Genomic DNA, 19,273 nt, shown 5'->3' with positions numbered 1-19,273 from the left:
TTGTTTTTATTTCCGTTTGAGGCAGACAGCCGCCCCACTCAGAGTCCTGGTCCCCATTTGAAGTTGCTTCTTCCCTTAGAGGGAGTTTTTCCTGTCCTCTGGTGGCCAAAGCGCTTGCTCGTGTGGCGTCCAGATATACAGTATAGCAATAATAACGTAGTGTCTTTGCGGTTGTTTCAGGGTCCTGCCAACTGCACCAAGTGCGCCAACTTCAGGGATGGACTCTTCTGCGTCGCCCGCTGTCCTCAAGGTGTGCCAGGAGAGGATGACGCTCTTGTGTGGAAATATGCTGACGACTTGAAAATTTGCCAGCTGTGTCACCCCAACTGCACCCAAGGGTAAAAATACACATTTTGTAAGGACATGTGTATGGTATTTATGACACAACTTTTAAATATGGGCTCTTTTAAATTAATCCATCATTTAATTAGATCCCATTTAGAGTTTTCAATTCCTCACATAATTATTACATCACTAAACCTTTGGTAACACAATTTTTTAACCATCATCATTATGTTTGAAATAATGATAAACAAGTGTAATTTACGTTTATTTATATTTATTTAAGTATATGCACATGTTCTACTCTAATGACTATGTTGATTGGCTGGGATAAATTACATGCTTCTTTTGCCTTATAATTTGGATTTAATTTTAAGTTACAAAATACGAGTTCTTTCTTTATAAAGGACTATAGTTTGAAAATACATCAGAGATGCTATTATAATCTATTTCTAATGGATAAAGCTTTGGCCTGGACAAGAGGTCATCAGGTGGTCCCCAACGTTCGCCGAGTGTTTCGACCCTTAACCACAACACTCTCCGGTTGGTGGGACATCAGTGATTGGCCAAATCACTGTCCCTCTCATCCAGGCATCCAGCTATTGTCCTCTCTCTTATGCCAGAGCCAACAGGAGGCTCTCTCTGCCGCTTCTCCCAGCCTACGAACGGCTGTTTTCCTCAAGTGCCCTCTCAATCTGACTTTTGTCATCAGATTCCACACAGATTGAGCAGGGAATCCTCAACATCTTACTTCCACTGTCATCAGCCATGCTCCACCCCTTGTCCCGGCAGTCCTGGACAAGTTGTTGGTACTTTGTTTTCTTCCTCTCTGCCGCTTCCTCACATCCCTCCTCCCACGGGACAGTAAGTTCCACCAGGATGATTTTCTTTCCCTCTGGGGACCACATAACTATGTCTGGTCTCAGAGTGGTGGACAGTACCGCCTCTGGGAAGTGGAGCTTCCTCCCCAGGTCGACCTCCATCTCCCAACCCTGGGCCAACTGCAGGAGGTTTTGCTTGGCTAGGCCTTGGACGACTGGTCTATGACCCTCTTTCACGAAGGTGATGGTGCTCAGCAGTGGCTTAGTTTAGGCTGCATGTTTCTTTCTCTTGCTCCAAGATGTCTGCGAGCATTGCCAACACCTTGTCATGGCGTCACCTGTATCTTCCCTGGGTCAATGCTGTTTTGCACCCAGAAAGAATGTGCGCCATAGTTCCTTTACCGCCACACAACCTGCACAGCGGGTCCTCCCTCATTTCCCACCTATGCAAGTTGACTGGGGTCGGTAGGGTGTCGTATACTGCCCGGAGCAGAAACGAGATACAAAACGACTCCAGCCTCCACAGTTCACTCCACGTCATGGTCCTCTTGGGAGGGTTCCACCTTGTCCAGGCACCTTGGGTTGCGAGTTCGACGGCTTTAGCGCTTCTTCCTTCTTCCTCAAGGTTTCGAACTTCATCCTGGATCATGGTCCTCTTTTCCCTTGGAGTTGACTTGGACCACTGCTGGAAATGTGATGTTCCTAGACCCTGTCTTCCAGTGCAGGGGCTTCCGATGGTATCTTTGGTCCTAAGAGATGATTCTGCCTGAATAACAGCAGTGCTGGCGGCCTACTTCCTGACCAGGCACGTGCACACATAGGGCCCTATGGGTGCCTGAGCCCCTGCCCTTTTTTGCCTCGTCTTAAGAAGTGCCCTCTGCCTGTGTGTGTGTGTTTTTTTTTTCTTTAAACAATATTAATAAATTCCTGTCAGGGATGTAAAAAAAAAACAAAACAAAAAAACAGCGGTAGAAAAACTCCACGTTTTCTTGTAATACCTGGTTGTTTGAGCCTGCCGCTTCCTTTAAACGTTTAGCCCCTCCTCGATCTGCGGGCTGCAGCCAGGGTTACTCAGACGTGACAGTGGAGCAACTTGAACCTGTGAGTTATTGTCTAGTCGCCGTCCACTTATTCAGCATCTAATATGGGTAATATTTCAGAAAAACGCTGTATTATTCTATTAGTCAATGTGTCAGCTTCTGTTTTTGCCAGACGTCAGAGCACGGCGCATCAATTGAGCACGGCACATCAAGTCCGCACAGAGCAGAGCGGATCGTGCGGGACAGGAAGTAATGTACAAAATAAAACACCGGGTTAATTTTCAAAATAAAATGCACGTTTACGGCGGATCACATTTCTCTCACAGTAGAGTTTTAGATATAAGGTTATTGTGACTTTGCTATTACTGTGTGGGTTAACAAAATAATAATAATAATAATGATAATAAGAACAATGATAATGATAATAATAATAATAATAATTATTATTATTATTAATAATAATAATAATTTCAGCATTCTGGGGATATAAGATGTAGGTTATCTGTTAGGAATATTGCCATCTGTATTTAAACTTGATTCATGTTGATTATGCCTGCAGCCCAATGCCAAAAAAAGAAAGGATACAGCCCTCTACTGGGCCCTGGTCCATATTTTTGGCCCTGTATTGCGTTTCAGTTGTTTAGTCTGAGCATTAAGTGAGATAGACCATAAGTTACAACTTGATGGTGTTTTCATCAAGTTAAGGGAAGAAGGACAGATTTTCACATTGAAGTTTTTTCCATTTGGGTATTTATTTTTGTATTTTTTTTCAAAGTTCATGTTCAATGTTCAATATTAAAGTGCTTATCTTTAACAAAAAATAGCCTAATAATAAACCAGTGTTTTGTTGCTTTTCATGTCTTCCAAGCCTATGATAATGTGAATTAACTCATTATGACCATAATTTGTTGACACAAAAGAAATGGCAATCACTTTTACCTACAAAGGACACACAGCTAAGTAGTTAGCTTCCTATTAGCAAATTTAATTTTACATTAATTTCCATATTGTGTAAAGGACCAAAAAAGAAATTCCTGCCCTTTTCTGACTTTGAGCCCCTGCCCCTCTATAATCATGTGCATGTCCCTGTTCCTGACAGATCTTGTTCTTATTCCAGCTTCCCTGATGAGTTGATCTTGGGAGTCCCTATATGTCAGAGAAAGACGGCATATTATTTCGTCCCTACTGGTTTTGAGTTGAAAATTTGTGTTTAATATTTGACGATGCCAATGCTACTGTACTTGTTTTTCACCAATAGTCACGGTCATGGATTTCTTTGAAGGCACACATTTACAATTTACAATTCGACATGTTCGTAAAGGAATGCTTATAAAACTAACCCTTCCCCATGTCCTATTGATTACTTATACAATAGTTTTTTCACTTCCTGTGATCACTGTAAGTGTCCTCTTCTTCTAATAGGGAGTCAATAGAATTAAGAATGTGTAACAAAAGATACATATTTTATTAAAAAACACTCTCTAAACCGAACACTAACTTTACACACAGTGCGAACAAAAATGGCAACACAAGACGAAACAGGTAAGTTACACACGCACACACACACACAGTACGAGTGTGGGGGGGATAATAAATAACAATTCAGCACAACATTAATATGTGATTTTAGCAACTATGTACGAAAAGGTGCTGAAAGGCTTGCTGGGAAACGGGAATCATGCCTAGCGACGCTTCAATATGCAGTACATAAGTTGAAAGTGGAAATGTAGGATATAGGGCCCCTTTATCAATCAATCAATCAATCAATGTTTATTTATATAGCCCTAAATCACAAGTGTCTCAAAGGGCTTATGCACATTGGAAATAAAGAAAATTAATAATTGACATACTTTAATGGAAGTTCATCAATGGTGTGTTTACCTATGATCGGTTTGTTTACAGGTGCATGGGGCCAGGTCTCCAAGGCTGCCAGGGGAAAATGTGAGCAAATAACCATCATTGACACATCATCTTTCATCCGTTATTAGCATTCTCATCTATCTGCGTATCCTGTTTTGTGTTGTAGCACTTCGGGCCTGTCCATGATTGCGGCGGGTGTGGTCGGCGGCCTTCTTGCGGTCCTCATCGCAGCCCTGTCGGTGTTTGTAATCCTACGTCGCCGCCACATCAAGAGGAAGAGGACCATGCGCAGACTTCTTCAGGAGAAGGAGGTATTATGAAGCCATTTAAAGCGTCTGCATGAAAGGGAGCGTATTTTGGAGCTTGTGCCTTGTTTTTCCAGTTGGTTGAACCTCTGACTCCAAGCGGCGAGGCACCCAACCAAGCACTACTGCGCATCTTGAAGGAACCCGAATTCAGGAAAATCAAAGTGCTGGGATCAGGGGCTTTTGGTACAGTTTACAAGGTAATAACAGGCTGCAGGTTTTTATTTCATTTTTTGGCTTCAAATGTCATCCTTGTCGAAATTTCCATTGAGCTCGACTCAAACCGTACGACGTGATCCAAGTGTGTGTCGCCTGTGCTCTGCAACATCTGTTGTCAATTTTTCAATTAAAAGACGCATTTTTAACTTGCGTGGTCACACACCACTGACTCCACTTCAGCTTCCTTTGCGCATTAAACACACACTTGGGGGCTTAGGAGTAAGATGCAGTTTAAGATGTAGTACATTACACAATGCTTTTGCTATTTCATTACTGACTGGGGAGCTTTTCGAATTATCATTAAAAATGGCTTTAGGGTTTAATCTTATATTAGTGTACTTTTCTATTATGTCATACAGTATATATATTATATTATTATACAGATTTTTTTTTAAATATTTTGTGATAATCTTATTGTGTGAATCTATATTATTCCACACCAAAATTCATTAATTTATTATTATTCTTCCATAGCACTTTTCGTCCGCCTATAATTCCCAAACCTGTTCATCCGATTGATCTCGTTCAAGCGTCAAAACGTTCAGCGCCTAAAAATAACCGTGACTGCAAGTAGATGTTCCGCACTATCAAAAAATATACTTGTTGTAGTAAAATAAACATTTATTTAATCTGAAATTAGCAAAAAAAGCAATACTTTCGCTAAATTTCTCTCTTTCACATTCATACATTCATAGTTGGACATCATTTTGACAGCTAGGCAGTTTGGCTGAGGGGAGAATACACATGCCACTCCTGTGGGCTCAAATCCCAAAAGGGAGCAAAATATCCAATCTTTCTTTAAAAAATGTTTACATCAATGAGTCATATAAATGAATAAATACATTTTATTGTAAAGAAAAAACTATTTATACCCGAAATTAGCCAAAAAGGTAGTCTTGTCGCACACATATCTTTTTTTAACCAAAGCGGCAGACTAGTTTTGAAAGCCTGGCCGTTTAGTACAGTGGTTAGCATGATCGACTCCGAAGCAGTAGGACCTGGTTCTAACCTTGAAAGCTTGGACTAACCAACGAGGCTTAATTTACTAAGTTCTTTCTGGGATGCATACTTCCTTAGCTAATTTTGCAGCCAGTCTCATAGTTTAATTCCAACTGTGGCCACTCTCCGGGGGGGGGGGTGTTGCTAATGTCATATTAATATATACATTTTTTTCTAATATTTTTACAATCGACCAATAGGGTCCCAAAGATCGACTGGTTGATCGCGATCTACGTGTTGGTGTCCCCTGAAAAATATGTACTCTAAATAGTAGTGTATTTATTCTATTAAAATGATCATATCTATTGTTTTAATTATATTGTATGTTAAAAATAGTTCATGTAAAACTTTTTAGCAATGCAATACATTTTTTTTACTTTTTCAAGGACTAATGCTATTCCAAACAAAAAAATCCAAAAGAAATGAACATCAACACTCTAATATTCAACAATTTGTTGTCGACTGTCCCATCATGCGCAGCTACCGTATTGAATGGAGTGAAACTACAACTTATAAAACACTTCCATGGCATGTGTTTCCATGCAGGGACTTTGGGTACCAGAGGGAGAAGACGTGAAGATCCCTGTGGCCATTAAGGTATTGAGAGAAGCCAAGTCGCCCAAAGCCAACAAAGAGATTTTGGATGTAAGTTGATGAAGTAAACAGCTGTTGTATTTTTTCTTAAATAGCTGAATTTGTGTAGACCACTGCAGCCTGAGCCATGTCAGCTTGACTGTATTGCATGTTGTATTTATGTTGTGCATGCACGTCATGAAAAAAGTCATGACTTAACACTTATTTTGACGGTGATGGAAAACTTTCTCACTAGAGAAAATCCATGATAAATCCATGCGGGGGCTTTCTGGAAAATGAATGAAGCCTGTTTGAACTACATTGTTATTATTTTATATTTGGTTTCTTATAAAATCTGCCTCACATCATTGCTTACCCCATTCTGCGCACCACAGGAGGCGTATGTGATGGCCAGTGTGGAGCATCCGCACGTATGCCGCCTACTGGGCATCTGCCTGACGTCCACGGTCCAGCTCGTCACCCAGCTGATGCCCTTCGGCTGCCTGCTGGACTACGTCAAGGAGAACAAGGACAACATCGGCTCGCAGTACCTGCTCAACTGGTGCGTGCAGATTGCAAAGGTGAGCATTATATTTACTACCTCCATGAAGGTATTTGTTTGTTTAGTTAATTAGTACTTACAAAAGTATTGACATGTTCCATTTCTACAAAACTAAATGGAACGGCGGAGTGCATGGACCAAGAGGAAGTCTCACTTTCACTTTCATGAAGGCAGTTAATGAAGGTTACACACTTTGTATTCAACATTACAGCCACCTACAGGATTGTAGGGGAACTGCATCACTGAGACATCATTTTTTCAGTCAAAAAAGTTCAGGATTGTTCACCCTTGGTGGAGATGTTGTGTATACTTGAATTTTTTTGTAGGCTAATCTAACAATAGCAAAAAAGGCATTTTAGCAAGTGATTCAACAACTTTTTCGCTATGTAAAATACCCAAATTTTATTATAATCTTACATAAAGTACACAGGTCACCTTCAGTGTGTGACAAGAAGTAATCCTATAGTCACACATCTAATCTGTAAACAAATATAGTGTAGCACAGCTTTTGGCTAGCAGGATTCATGGCTTGCGAAAGTGCCAGAGAGAAGCCAGAACTTGAAAACTATGTTGCATAATTACTAGTCTCCCACTTTGCCTTCCAGGTGAAATATGTAAACAAACAGTAGTAGATACATTGGATAAAAGCAAACTAATTAAGGCAGTATAAGTAGAAACAAAAACTTGTTTAGATGAAAGCTAAATAGTTTTCCATTGTGTTTCCTTATTGAACAAGCCAAACCATAATCATGTTGTGCCGAAAAGTTAAGTTGTTATTAGCATATTACGTTCAAACATTAGCTGGCATACGGTTTAACACCATCATTTGTTTCGACACAAGGGTATGAACTACCTGGAGGAACGCCATTTGGTCCACCGCGACTTGGCGGCCAGAAACGTCCTCGTGAAGACCCCTCAGCACGTCAAGATCACCGACTTTGGCCTGGCCAAGCTGCTTAACGCAGACGAGAAAGAGTACCACGCTGACGGAGGAAAGGTTGGTGAAAAAAGAATCCAGGAAACATTTTTTAATGGTTTTCTTGATAGACACCTCGCTGTGCTTTCAGCCAAAAAGGAAAGGTGCTATTTCTGTACTGTACTGTTTTTTAGCTTAAATGTTATGTAAGTGCTATAAATAGGTCGTGGTTGTGCTAAGAATAATGACGAATCGTGTAAAAGTCTTCTTCTATCAGATTCCCTGCCTAATTACAGAAATCTATGTTTTGTACACTAGCCCCTTCCATGTATCTAATTGATCACAATAATAAAAACAACTCAACAGTATGGTGTTTTACAAATCACATTAACAAGCATAAATGAAAATTATTATATTTGTAGGAGCCAATTTTTCTTCATTATTATTACAATGTGCTTGTGTATCTAATATTGAAACAGGAATGTGGCAAGTTAGTAATTGTATTACAAGTGCAGAAAATTTGAGAATTGTTTTTGGTTCACATTATACAGTAGTACCTTACATTACGAGCTTAATTGGGTCTGACGGAAGTCTTGAAAACACCCAAAACAGCACAATTTTATCACATAAAATGTTTTTTTTTTTTTTTAAATATAGTATATATTTTATACAGAAAGAAAAAGCAAGGCCAGCAACACTCGAAAATGTCGTTGTGAAACCGGTCTTGTGTTTGGTAGCGCCTGCGCAGTTTGTATTAAAGTTATTAGAAGGACACGAGTGTTGCTGGCCTTGCTTTTTCTTTAAGTACACTTTTTGCCGTGCACCACTTTATTTTTGTTTCATGAAGTTTTTTGGAGAGTCCGTGTTTTTCCTGTATTTTGTTTATATTGTATACAAACAATACAACAGAATGCAGTAAAAACAACTACAGTAGTTTTATTAAGTAATGTAATAATAATGTACAGCATTTACTTTGGAAAGCAGACTTGTACGGTATCTTGTACAGGTTGCTTCTATGTCAAACACACCATCAGCAGCTTATCCATATTTTCATGGATAAATGTCCACCATTTGATATTATTTTAACATTCCTGGCTGGCGTTAGACTTATTCTGCTTTAGTATGGTACAGACTACTGTAGTAGGGATACGCTGTAACTCAAATTTTTGCTTGCAACTTAAAGTATAACACTTAGCTAAGAGACAGCTCTTATTGTATCTCATAACACTCTAAAGTTTAGGTACCATTGTATATAATTCAATGAAAATCTTTTTATGTTTTAAATATTTTAAGTTTTGGGTTTAGGCTGCTGCCCCCGCGACCCGACCTCAGATATGCGAACGAAGATGGATGGATTGGCGGTAATTTTTATGCCAAAATTAATGTAATTATTATCACATTCCAGGTACCCATTAAGTGGATGGCTCTGGAGTCTATTCTGAACAGAACATATACACACCAGAGTGATGTATGGAGCTACGGTGAGTCTTCAGTTGCTTTCATAGAGCTTTTTTAAAAGAAAATTAAAAAGCAGAAAAGTCCTTTTTTCCATGTTATAGATTTCTATACAGAACAAATTGGAGTGGGAACGTCACTATGCAAATTTTGCGCTTTCGGAACAGTAAGAGAGGCGAGATGCCGCTGGTGTGAGTGCAATGTCGGGAGAGCGAGACGAAATTACATTAATTTCTCTTGCCCCTTTCTTTTGGAAGCAATTGCGACATTGTTTATTTTGTCGCAACAGATGCTGCCGTGCTCAAGCGCACACAGTTACAGATTTTTGGGTTGTGTATCAAAGGCACAGGTGAAAAAATGCAGGATTTAATGTCATGGTCATGGTATTTTTGACATGCTGTACAAATGTTCACATAGAACATGTCTATTTATTGCTACCTCTTCGCCATGACTCAGAAATTCTTCGGATTTTCTGTTTACTTCCTGTGTTTAAATGTGCAACAATAGGTAGAATATGCCACGAGTGTCCAAACTTCTTCCACTACATAAAAGTTGAAGAATGCAGGGATTTGTTCGTTTAAAATGCTCAAACCAATCCAGTGTAGGTCAATTCATGCCAAGCTATCTAAACAAAATATTGATATCTTAGCTTAGTGTTATAGGTCCCAGACTCCCAACCACCTCTAGTAGTTGCTAAATGTAAACATCACACTGCAGGGTAAAGATACACCTCTCCAAGTCACATAAATATCATGACATGTACAGTATAGTCATACAGTCCACACAAAGCCAGTCTTCTTACACAAGTTCCATAAATAGTTGGCCATCAATCAAAACTTTGTCAGTTACCCATTATGTTGCTAGTGTATAAAAGTAGTGTGCTGTGAACCAACGTCTTTGACCGCAAGCTCGCCCATAAAGTTGTCTGGTACAGTTACCCAATATTGTACCTTGTGTCATACTATGAAATATCTCATTATGAATTTATTTTATTTTTATAATACGGGGGGTAGAAGTGCTTCTCAGGCCGCACTTTGGACATGCCTAACTAATGCAGGAATAGAAAAACTGAAAAAATAAGAATACAAAAAAAAAAAATACAGCTCTAAAAGAGTTGTGTAATCCCATCTTCTTCTGTGGTGGCCCACATAACACTTCAGTAACTTGTCATATGCAAAAGTGACAGCAAGCGTTTTCACAGCAAGGAAGTCCTTAAATGGAATATTGTTGTTGGATCTTGTCAACATTTAAGAACACAACATGAGACGGGAGAACATCTCTCTCCCAGATGGACAAGACTGTGCACAAATAATTCTTCCAGCTCAGCAGCACACAAAAACGCTGACTCATGGAAACTCAACACAGCACTGCTTTCTTTTCTCAGGGCCTGTTTCCAAATCTTCTTCTCCCCCGTCAGGGCTTGATCATACCTTCTTTTCTGCCTAAGACATCAGCGAGCTTTGGCACAACTGCCAGCTTTTTTTTCTTGCGCTTTGTCTTTGTTAGCGCTGAGATACATCCTGTTATCTCCCAGAGTCCATTTGTCAACATCAATGTTTGGAACTCTGCACACATCCTTTCACTGGCCTTTCAACAGCTTTATTGCACACAAAAACCCGAATGAATAAGACTTTTTTTCCCCTGCAGGTGTGACCGTGTGGGAGCTGATGACGTTCGGGACCAAACCGTACGACGGCATTCCAGCCAGTAAAATAGCCGGCGTGCTGGAGAAAGGCGAGCGGCTGCCTCAGCCTCCAGTCTGCACTATTGACGTCTATATGATCATGGTCAAATGTAAGTATACGACTCTGGAAAACTTTTCCTAAACCTTTTTGGTTTCCGTTTCCTGTTGATTTTAAAGCGCATACGGTATTTCATGATAGTGAATACAGCCTTCACATTTCATCTTCTCATGGGACAATACTAAGAGTGTCCGGATACAATTTTTTTTTACTTTGGATACAGTCCCGATATTGGGGCCTTGAGTATTGGCCAATACCAATAATGATCCGATATGGTAAATCATACATAGATTTATTATGTTGTAGTGTGAAATGTTAGAAAAGGCTAGATCAAGTGAAATTACTCAAAAAAAGAACAATGGTAGGTATAAGGAACACTACCATCTATTATTAAACACCTGGAATGGACTTATGCAGTTTTTAATTTGAAGTGGAGTGGTAATTGTTTTTTTGGCAACACCTAGTGGCAACATATCATTATTTAAATGAAGCTCATAAGAATGATGCTGAAACGTTTGTTACTAGATACTTTCTAACACAGGCCAACATGGAGGTGCTAATGCATGCTTTTATTTCCTGTCGTTTAGACTATTGTAATGCCCTGCTCTGTGGCATTCCCAAAAATAATATCAGAAGTCTACAATTATTACAAAACTCAGCTGCACGCGTGCTGAGGAAGATCAGAGGGCGGTAGCACATCACACCCAAAGTCAATGCATTGACTTCCCGTCCGCTTCAGGGTCGATTTTAAAATTTATATTATTAGTTTTCAAATGTCTTAATGGCCTTGCGCCTTCTTACCTATCCGACCTGCTTTTACCTCATCAACCCTCACGGACCCTGAAATCCTCTGGCACCAAACTTTTATCTTTAACAAATAATAGAACAAAGGCCCACGGTGAGGCGGCATTTAGCTACTATGGCCCCCACCTGTGGAACAGCTTGCCAGAGACCCCCAGGACTGCAGAGACTGTTGATGTTTTAAAAAATAGGCTAAAGACACATCTTTTTAATCAGGCTTTTTACTGATCATGTTAAACTCTTATTATACTTATTATTTATTGTCTTGTTTTGTATAGTGATTATTAATATTACTGCTATTATTCTCTGATTATGTTTTTATTAACTTATTAATGTATGAATTATATTTATATTTTATCTTTACATACATACATACATACATACATACATACATGTTTGATACTATTTTTTTAGATGGCACTCATTTTAGTTATTCTCCAGTGGGGAGAAGGTGGCAAAGGTGGCATTTTCCCTCAAATCCTCAGTGCCATGCCATGTTTTGTTTTTGTTCTGTTATTGTCAATAATGATGTGTCTGTGCGGGTGGGTTTGTGTGGATGTGTGGGGGTGTGTGTGTGTGCGCGTGTGTGGGTTTTCTTTTCTTTTTTTGTATAGCACTTTGTGTTTGCAACTTGCCTGTGTATGAAAAGTGCTATATAAATACAGTTGGATTTGATTTGATTATTGCACTTCTGCCTTGGAGACTTTGTATCTGTAAGTAATATGTAACTATAATTATTTGATACTTATTCATATTGACAAATTTGGTATTTTAGACTGCAACATTGTTCAATTAAAACCCCCTATTTTGTATGTCTTGCTTGTGTGATATTGTGTGCTTAACTGTTGTGTAGATGCAAGGTCCTAGTAGCCTGTTGGATACCATGTTTACTTTTTGTAAATGACTTGACTAAAATACAAGAAAAGACCAGCCTTGTGTGCTTATTGAAGGACATTTAGATGTTAACTGGCTGTCCAGCTTTGCTCAATTAAACACGCTGCAGGACTGTATTGTAGGGCTTTTATCTGCGATTTTAGGTGCAAGCCGATATAAAAGATACATGCTCTGAGAGCAGATTCAATGAAATGGTTGCGTCTTGATACTTTAGATAGTAGCTACATTGATTCTTGGTTGTAATGTTGTGTTGTGTTTCCAGGTTGGATGATCGATGCAGACAGCCGACCACGGTTCAGAGAACTTATAGCAGAGTTCACAAAAATGGCACGGGATCCTCCTCGTTATCTCGTCATCCAGGTATATAAAGCTACCTAAATTCCCAACGTTAATATGTATTTGTTATGAATGTGATGCTAACGCAACCACTAATGCTATTTTGCCTTCAGGACGATGAGAGCATGCACTTGCAGAATCCTGCCGACAATAACTTCTTCCGCAGACTGGTCAGCGGCGAGGACATGGAGGACGCTGTCGACGCCGACGAGTACCTCGTGCCGCAGCACGGATTCTTTGCCAGCCCGAGCACATCTCAAACGCCGCTGCTCCACTCTACTGTAAGTTTGGATGACAAATATTCCATAGGATTATTTATCAAGTATGTTCTTGTCATATAATGGATCGTTGACTAGCGATTTTGCAGAAATGGCCTTAAAACAGCAGTGGTTTAGTACTTGGTGGAGAAAACGTTGATGGCGGTCACGTTACTGGTAGTTGATCACTAGGGTTACACACATCTTTTGATCAGAGAAACCTCAGTTTGAGTCGGGTTGATGCCAAAAAGCGCTTTAGCACTTAGTGAACACATCACATTTTTCTAAGCCTTGTCTGAGTCATTCAGGTGTTAATTGGCAAACTGAGCAGAGACCCATGAAACATTTAACTAGCTCTTCCACCTGTCTCACAATAATACTTACATCGCCAGGTGAAATCTTGCATGGAGCTCCACAGGGAGTCCGATTCACTGTTATCTTATATTAATGGATGCTCCGATCAGGGTTTATGCCGCCGATTCCAATACTTAATATCCAGGAGGGAGATCGGCTGATACCAATACATACTTGCCAACCCTCCCGTTTTTAGCGGGAGAATCCCGGTATTCAGCGCCTCTCCCGACAACCTCCCGGCAGAGATTTTCTCCCGACAAACTCCCGGTATTCAGCCGGAGCTGGAGGCCACGCCCCCTCCAGCTCGATGCGGACCTGAGACTGAGTGGGGACAGCCTGTTCTCACGTCCGCTTTCCCACAATATAAACAGCTTGCCTGCCCACTGACGTCATAACATCTAGGGCTTTTAGAGAGTAGAGTGGACAACTGCGCACACAACAAGGAGACGAAGCAGAAGAACGAGGAAATTACAGACATGGCGACGCCGTCGACGAGCAAGATGAAGAAATACGCTTGCAAGTTCCAAAACGAATGGAAACAAGAACTTCAGTTCATCCAGGACAGTTCGAAGGGGAAGCTGTATGTTGCCTGTAAATATGTAGAACAGACTTCTCCATTGAACACGGTGGCCGAAATGATATACTCATCATGAACGGAGAAGTTAAACAGGACAATACTGCCATCTAATGGAACACTGAAATTCAAGTATTTATTTTATGTAAATAAAAAAAAAATATATATATATATAGCTAGAATTCACTGAAAGTCAAGTATTTCATACATATATATATATATGAAATACTCGAGTTGGTGAATTCTAGCTGTAAATAACCACGCCCCCAAACACGCCCCCCCCTACCCCCCACCTCCCGATATTGGAGGTCTCAAGGTTGGCAAGTATACCAATACTGGTCATATTTAATAACTGTAAATTAGGGCTAGGCGATAAAACATTATAAATATAAATCGCGATAGACACTTAGTCGATATCAATCAAGGATCCCAGTCGTCCCCTATTTAGCGTAATTCCGCTGTTCTAGCCAAAGTGGTATTTTGTTTTTCCTGTATAAAACCGATCACTCCTCCACTCTCCAGTGCACTATGGTTAGCTGGCTGCTTAGAGCTAACCACGCTAGCAGGCCGATTACAGCCTGAGAGTACAGTCGAGTAGAGCCGGAGAGTACAGCCTACACTAAGGGACTTGTTCACGCTTTCAGGCGCACAGTGGCCAGTTGGATCCTTAGAGCCAAAGCTAACCACGCTAGCCAGGCTAGTAGGCCTATTTCAGCCTGCGCTAACTGGTGTGGCCACGCTGTCTAAATGTATTTAAATGTATCTGGAACTAAAGGTTCATGTACAAGTGTGTGGTTTGTGTTTCCAGCGAATTTCACAGTTCAGGGTAGTTTATACAAATCAATCTGACGACATATGGAGGAGTGGTACAGTATACACTGATACCACGTAGAATAAATAGACAATATTAGGTCATATTTCTTTTACTAAAGTTAAGTACATGAAATACAAAGGAATAATATACAAAACGATATGACAAAAACAAAGTGTAAAGTCTGGCTTTTGTCTACAGTGTCCAACGGTCAGAAAGTTGTCCCCTCAGTAAATGATTAATTCATGAGGACTCAGGCGAGACCTTATGGTCAATTTCAGCTGTAAATAACAATGCATCCGGAAAGTATTAACAGCGCTTCACTTTTTCCGCATTTTGTAATGTTACAGCCTTATTCCAAAATTTAATGAATTAATTTTTGTCTTCAAAAGTTTACACACAATAATTTATGACAATGTAAAAGTATTTTTTTATAATTTTTTTCAAATGTATTGAAAATTTTAAAAAACTAAGAAATTACATTTGCATAAGTATTCACATCCTTTTCTCAATATTGTGTTGATGCACCTTTAGCAGCAATTGATGCCTGGCATTCACGCCCGAACATTTAGTTTTTCGTGGTCTGAGATAGGACCGGACGATTATTTGATTGTGATCGATGATCCCGACTAATTTCAGTTTGATTGTGGTGATCAGTTGTTAGCATACAGTATATAACCTCGCTCAAACATGGCATAAAAGTCTGTTCGAAAATACCGCAGTTGTAAACAGCAGGGATGCAACAGTGCTTAGTATAATTCTGCATGGAACAATCCACCTTTATTGATCACAGTCCTGTGTGTTTGTCTTTGAATGTTTATGTTTGTATGTGTTTGTGTGATTGGGTTTGTGTACGTGTGTTTGTGCGCGACCGTCCCTGTCCACCGTTGCGATAGTCAGGCTCCTCACGACGTAATTAATGTCCAATCAGCGTTGTGCCTCTTCCCCTTTACACAGCTGGAAGTGGAAGTGGAATAAAATAAAGAAATATTGCCAACACTCGGATAGAAGTTGAAACAACATTTAGAAGGAGCAGACTTTAGACTTAAGTCTCACTGACTGTTGCATATTACGATGTGGTGTGCGCAGTAATCCTGCCCTGAATGGGGTCTCGCAGGCAGGCACAGATAGTCTTTGTATATTGGTCCCTACTGGGAGAATAAACACACCTACTATTTTAATCAGGAAAAACATTAATTTTTATATCTAAATATTTTTAATCAGACTTTTTATTAATGCGTTTGCTCTAATTCAACTACTCGGATATAAAATGTAGAAAAAAAAAACTGCAGACTTTTTGTGTTCAAATTATTTTTGAATTTGTGGATAAAAACATGTTTCTGAAATAATCATTAAACGTGTTTTATGCGTTGGTACACATTATTTTACAGTACCTCAAATTTAAACTGCACTTTAATGTATTTTCATTAAATATAAGATACAGAATTTGAGTTTTAAAAAACTCTAAAATCTAGGTCACCGCTTGTTTGCCAAACCACTGGTAAGAAGCACAGAAGTATACAAGTAATCAAAGAATACAAATACTAATTCACCAGTTAAAAGTGATGTTTAGTGGATTTTAACTTCAAATAAAAATCTTATATTATTCAGTACATCACTGATACTTCTGCAGAACGAAGTTTTTGATGACAAGCAAAATAACAAAAGAACTTTAAGAGGAAAAAATTTTGCTCTCTTTACCTCCACAAAACGTACCAAAATAGAAGCAAAACCGAGGTACGGACTGTAGCTTGGGTTATCTGTACCGTTGCACATTTAGTAAACACAATCATAGATATGAACAAAATGACAATGGAATAGAAAAATTATTTAACATAGAAATAAATATTCCCCATTTTTCTGTTTGATAATAAAAAACGGAAAATGGATTGTTATCCATTATCTGAATTCATTAATGTGTTTGAAAATAGGAAATAAAACAGCCAGTGAAAAACTATTTTCTCTATTCCCGGTTCAATGTTAGGAGATATGGTAGATTGCACATGCGCAGTGTCTCTTTTCCATATCCTTTTCTGTGAGTGACCCGGAACAACAAGAACAGAAAAAGAGCAACGTTTGTCTGCTCGATAGAGAACCAATAAAATGGGTCACTTTCCATCTCTCTGGACATTAAAAAATAGAAGGGAACTCTTGACCGCTGCTAAATTGTTTTGATGACACTGACATCGTTCTTTGTCTTCTTCTGTTGTTCCGGGTCACTCACAGACAAGGATCCTGAAAAGAGACACTGAGCATGTGCAATCCATGCATATCTCCAAACAATTTGAGCGGGGAATAGAGAGGAGTTTTTCACTCGTTGTTTAAATTCCCATTTTTGATTTTCAAACACATTAATAAATTCGGATAATGGACAACAATTTGTTTTCCGTTTTTTATGTTTTACTATCAAGCCAAAAAACAGGGCAAGTTAATTTTTATGTTAAATTATTGTTCTATTCCAACCGAAAAACGGATGGCCGCGACGTACACAGACGGATTGAGTTCCACTCTGTCCACTTTTCTCTTTTTTGACAGAGATATTTTGGGGCAATGAGGGTGCTAAAGCACGGTGTGCTCGAAGCAGGGGAAGTAAAACTGAAGGCTTTACGTTTCATTTATGTTGAGGGGGAGGAGCCGCAGCCACGCTTTACTGTGTACCTCTGTACCTCTTGCTTGGCATACTCATATAACTTTATGGGCATACTTGCTTGGCCCCGCTATAAACCATTTGCTTACCCAACAGAATTGCTATTGCAACATCAAGTGGATTTATTTAGAACAGCAGTTTCTTTCATAAAAAATCGCAGCTAATTTTTATACCGCGGGCCTGATCTGTCGTGGGCCTTACATTTGACACCTCTGATTTATGTGATTAGATGACCTGTTGTTGTCGAAGGCGGCAGCAATGGCTTTCCAACTCGAGTCTGCTGCACAGTTAGCATCGCCTTGGCAGGGTCACACAGTAACTCAATCAATCAATCAGTCAAAGTTAATTTATACAGCCCTCAATCACAAATGCCTCAAAGGGCTTGACAAACCACAATGACATCCTCATATCTGATCCCACATCCGGGCAAAAAAACTCAACCCGCTGGGAACAAGGAGAGACCTTGGAAGGGACCGCAGCCCCAGGCCCCACGAGTGACCAGTGCAATGGATGCATGCCAAGTGAATACAGTTAATAATATGAGAGTCCGGAGGTCAGCAGGAGATCCTCTTGTATGTAGACAAGTCGAAGCCCAGAGACGTCACTGACTGATGCATAGAGGAGTGGTCCACCCCTGGTCCCAACTTAATAATGAGAGAGTCCAGTCCATAGGGAGGTCAGCAGGAGTATCCTATTGCATGTAGACAAGTCGGGAGCGCAGAGACACCCCAGTGAGACCATTGCAGCAAAAGTGGCTCTGATATCCCTTCCCCCTTCTTTGAAAGACACTTGGGATGTTGACTCTGATCCATGATGCCGAACGGAGCGACATCCAGGCTTACTGACAAACACGCACCCATGGGCTACTACTAATAAACAGATATGCACACATATACCCCACCCCCCATCCCACGCTTTGCCTGCTTCAACCCCTGCGGTAAGGTAGACTACGGAGCAGCACCCTAATGGCTGCACTTCGGGCAGGATGCCCCCCTTTCAAGTCTAGAGTTTTTGTGTCATAGATATGTGCTTATTGTTGCTTTAGGTTTTTTGTGGTCTCAAACTGAGCCCCTCCCCCATAGGAGCTAAGTTTGGGAGTTGCTTTTTTCCTCCTCTTCCCTCCATGTTTACCTTTCCTTCTTACCTCTTTAAGGGGTGCCGCCAGGTGGCGACCAATCAGTCTTCCTGTTCTCTATATGTACTGTATCTTGTATGTCTGTTCTTGGACGGGTTGTACTGAAAACGGATTTTGTTGTACTTGCAATGACAATAAAGCTATATTCTTTTCTATTTATTGTTAACAACTCTGACCTAGAATCTTTCAAACCTTAAAGGGGAACTGCCCTTTTTTTTATTGGTGTCTATCATTTACAATCCTTATGTAAGACAAGCACGCATGTTTTTCATTTTTTTAAGCATTCTAATTGTAAATAAACACATGCATTGGTCAGCTGACAATAGTGGTAATGGGACTCACTCTATTCCGCCTATAAAACGCTCTAAAAAGCATCCCAAAACCTCAATCAGTATGTAATGTAGTAACAGGCACATTCATAATCACATGCAATATTTACATATTTTTCTCATTTAAAGCATACAGCAGTGCATTAAGTTACACAGACTCGTCACAATGTTCACTTTTTCCTTCAACAACTACCACTAATCATGGCAGACTACTTTGGGACAAATGATGATCCAGAACCTTATATTTTTTAGCCTGAATATACAGAGGATGAGCTACACATTCTAGAAGCTGTGTGATAAGCAGATCCAGCAAGTAGCACTATTTCTAAGTGCTAAACAAGGAATACAAACTATGAATATA

General features: G+C 39.9%; 1 protein-coding gene across 1 annotated transcript in view; it reads left to right on the top strand.

Annotated features, from left to right (window-relative positions):
* egfra (epidermal growth factor receptor a (erythroblastic leukemia viral (v-erb-b) oncogene homolog, avian)) overlaps nucleotides 1-19,273 on the top strand; it is a 101,696-nt gene that overhangs the window by 75,207 nt on the left and 7,216 nt on the right. Inside the window, exons 15-25 of the mRNA XM_062022886.1 lie at nucleotides 181-338; nucleotides 4,046-4,084; nucleotides 4,170-4,314; nucleotides 4,386-4,508; nucleotides 6,073-6,171; nucleotides 6,495-6,680; nucleotides 7,503-7,658; nucleotides 8,983-9,058; nucleotides 10,680-10,826; nucleotides 12,732-12,829; nucleotides 12,919-13,086. Coding sequence (XP_061878870.1) covers nucleotides 181-338; nucleotides 4,046-4,084; nucleotides 4,170-4,314; nucleotides 4,386-4,508; nucleotides 6,073-6,171; nucleotides 6,495-6,680; nucleotides 7,503-7,658; nucleotides 8,983-9,058; nucleotides 10,680-10,826; nucleotides 12,732-12,829; nucleotides 12,919-13,086 — 1,395 coding nt within the window. The remainder of the gene's footprint in view (nucleotides 1-180; nucleotides 339-4,045; nucleotides 4,085-4,169; nucleotides 4,315-4,385; nucleotides 4,509-6,072; nucleotides 6,172-6,494; nucleotides 6,681-7,502; nucleotides 7,659-8,982; nucleotides 9,059-10,679; nucleotides 10,827-12,731; nucleotides 12,830-12,918; nucleotides 13,087-19,273) is intronic.

Source organism: Entelurus aequoreus, linkage group LG16 (genome assembly GCF_033978785.1).
Source record: "Entelurus aequoreus isolate RoL-2023_Sb linkage group LG16, RoL_Eaeq_v1.1, whole genome shotgun sequence".
Taxonomy (NCBI): Eukaryota; Metazoa; Chordata; class Actinopteri; order Syngnathiformes; family Syngnathidae; genus Entelurus; species Entelurus aequoreus.
This window is presented reverse-complemented; position numbering and strand designations above follow the sequence as displayed.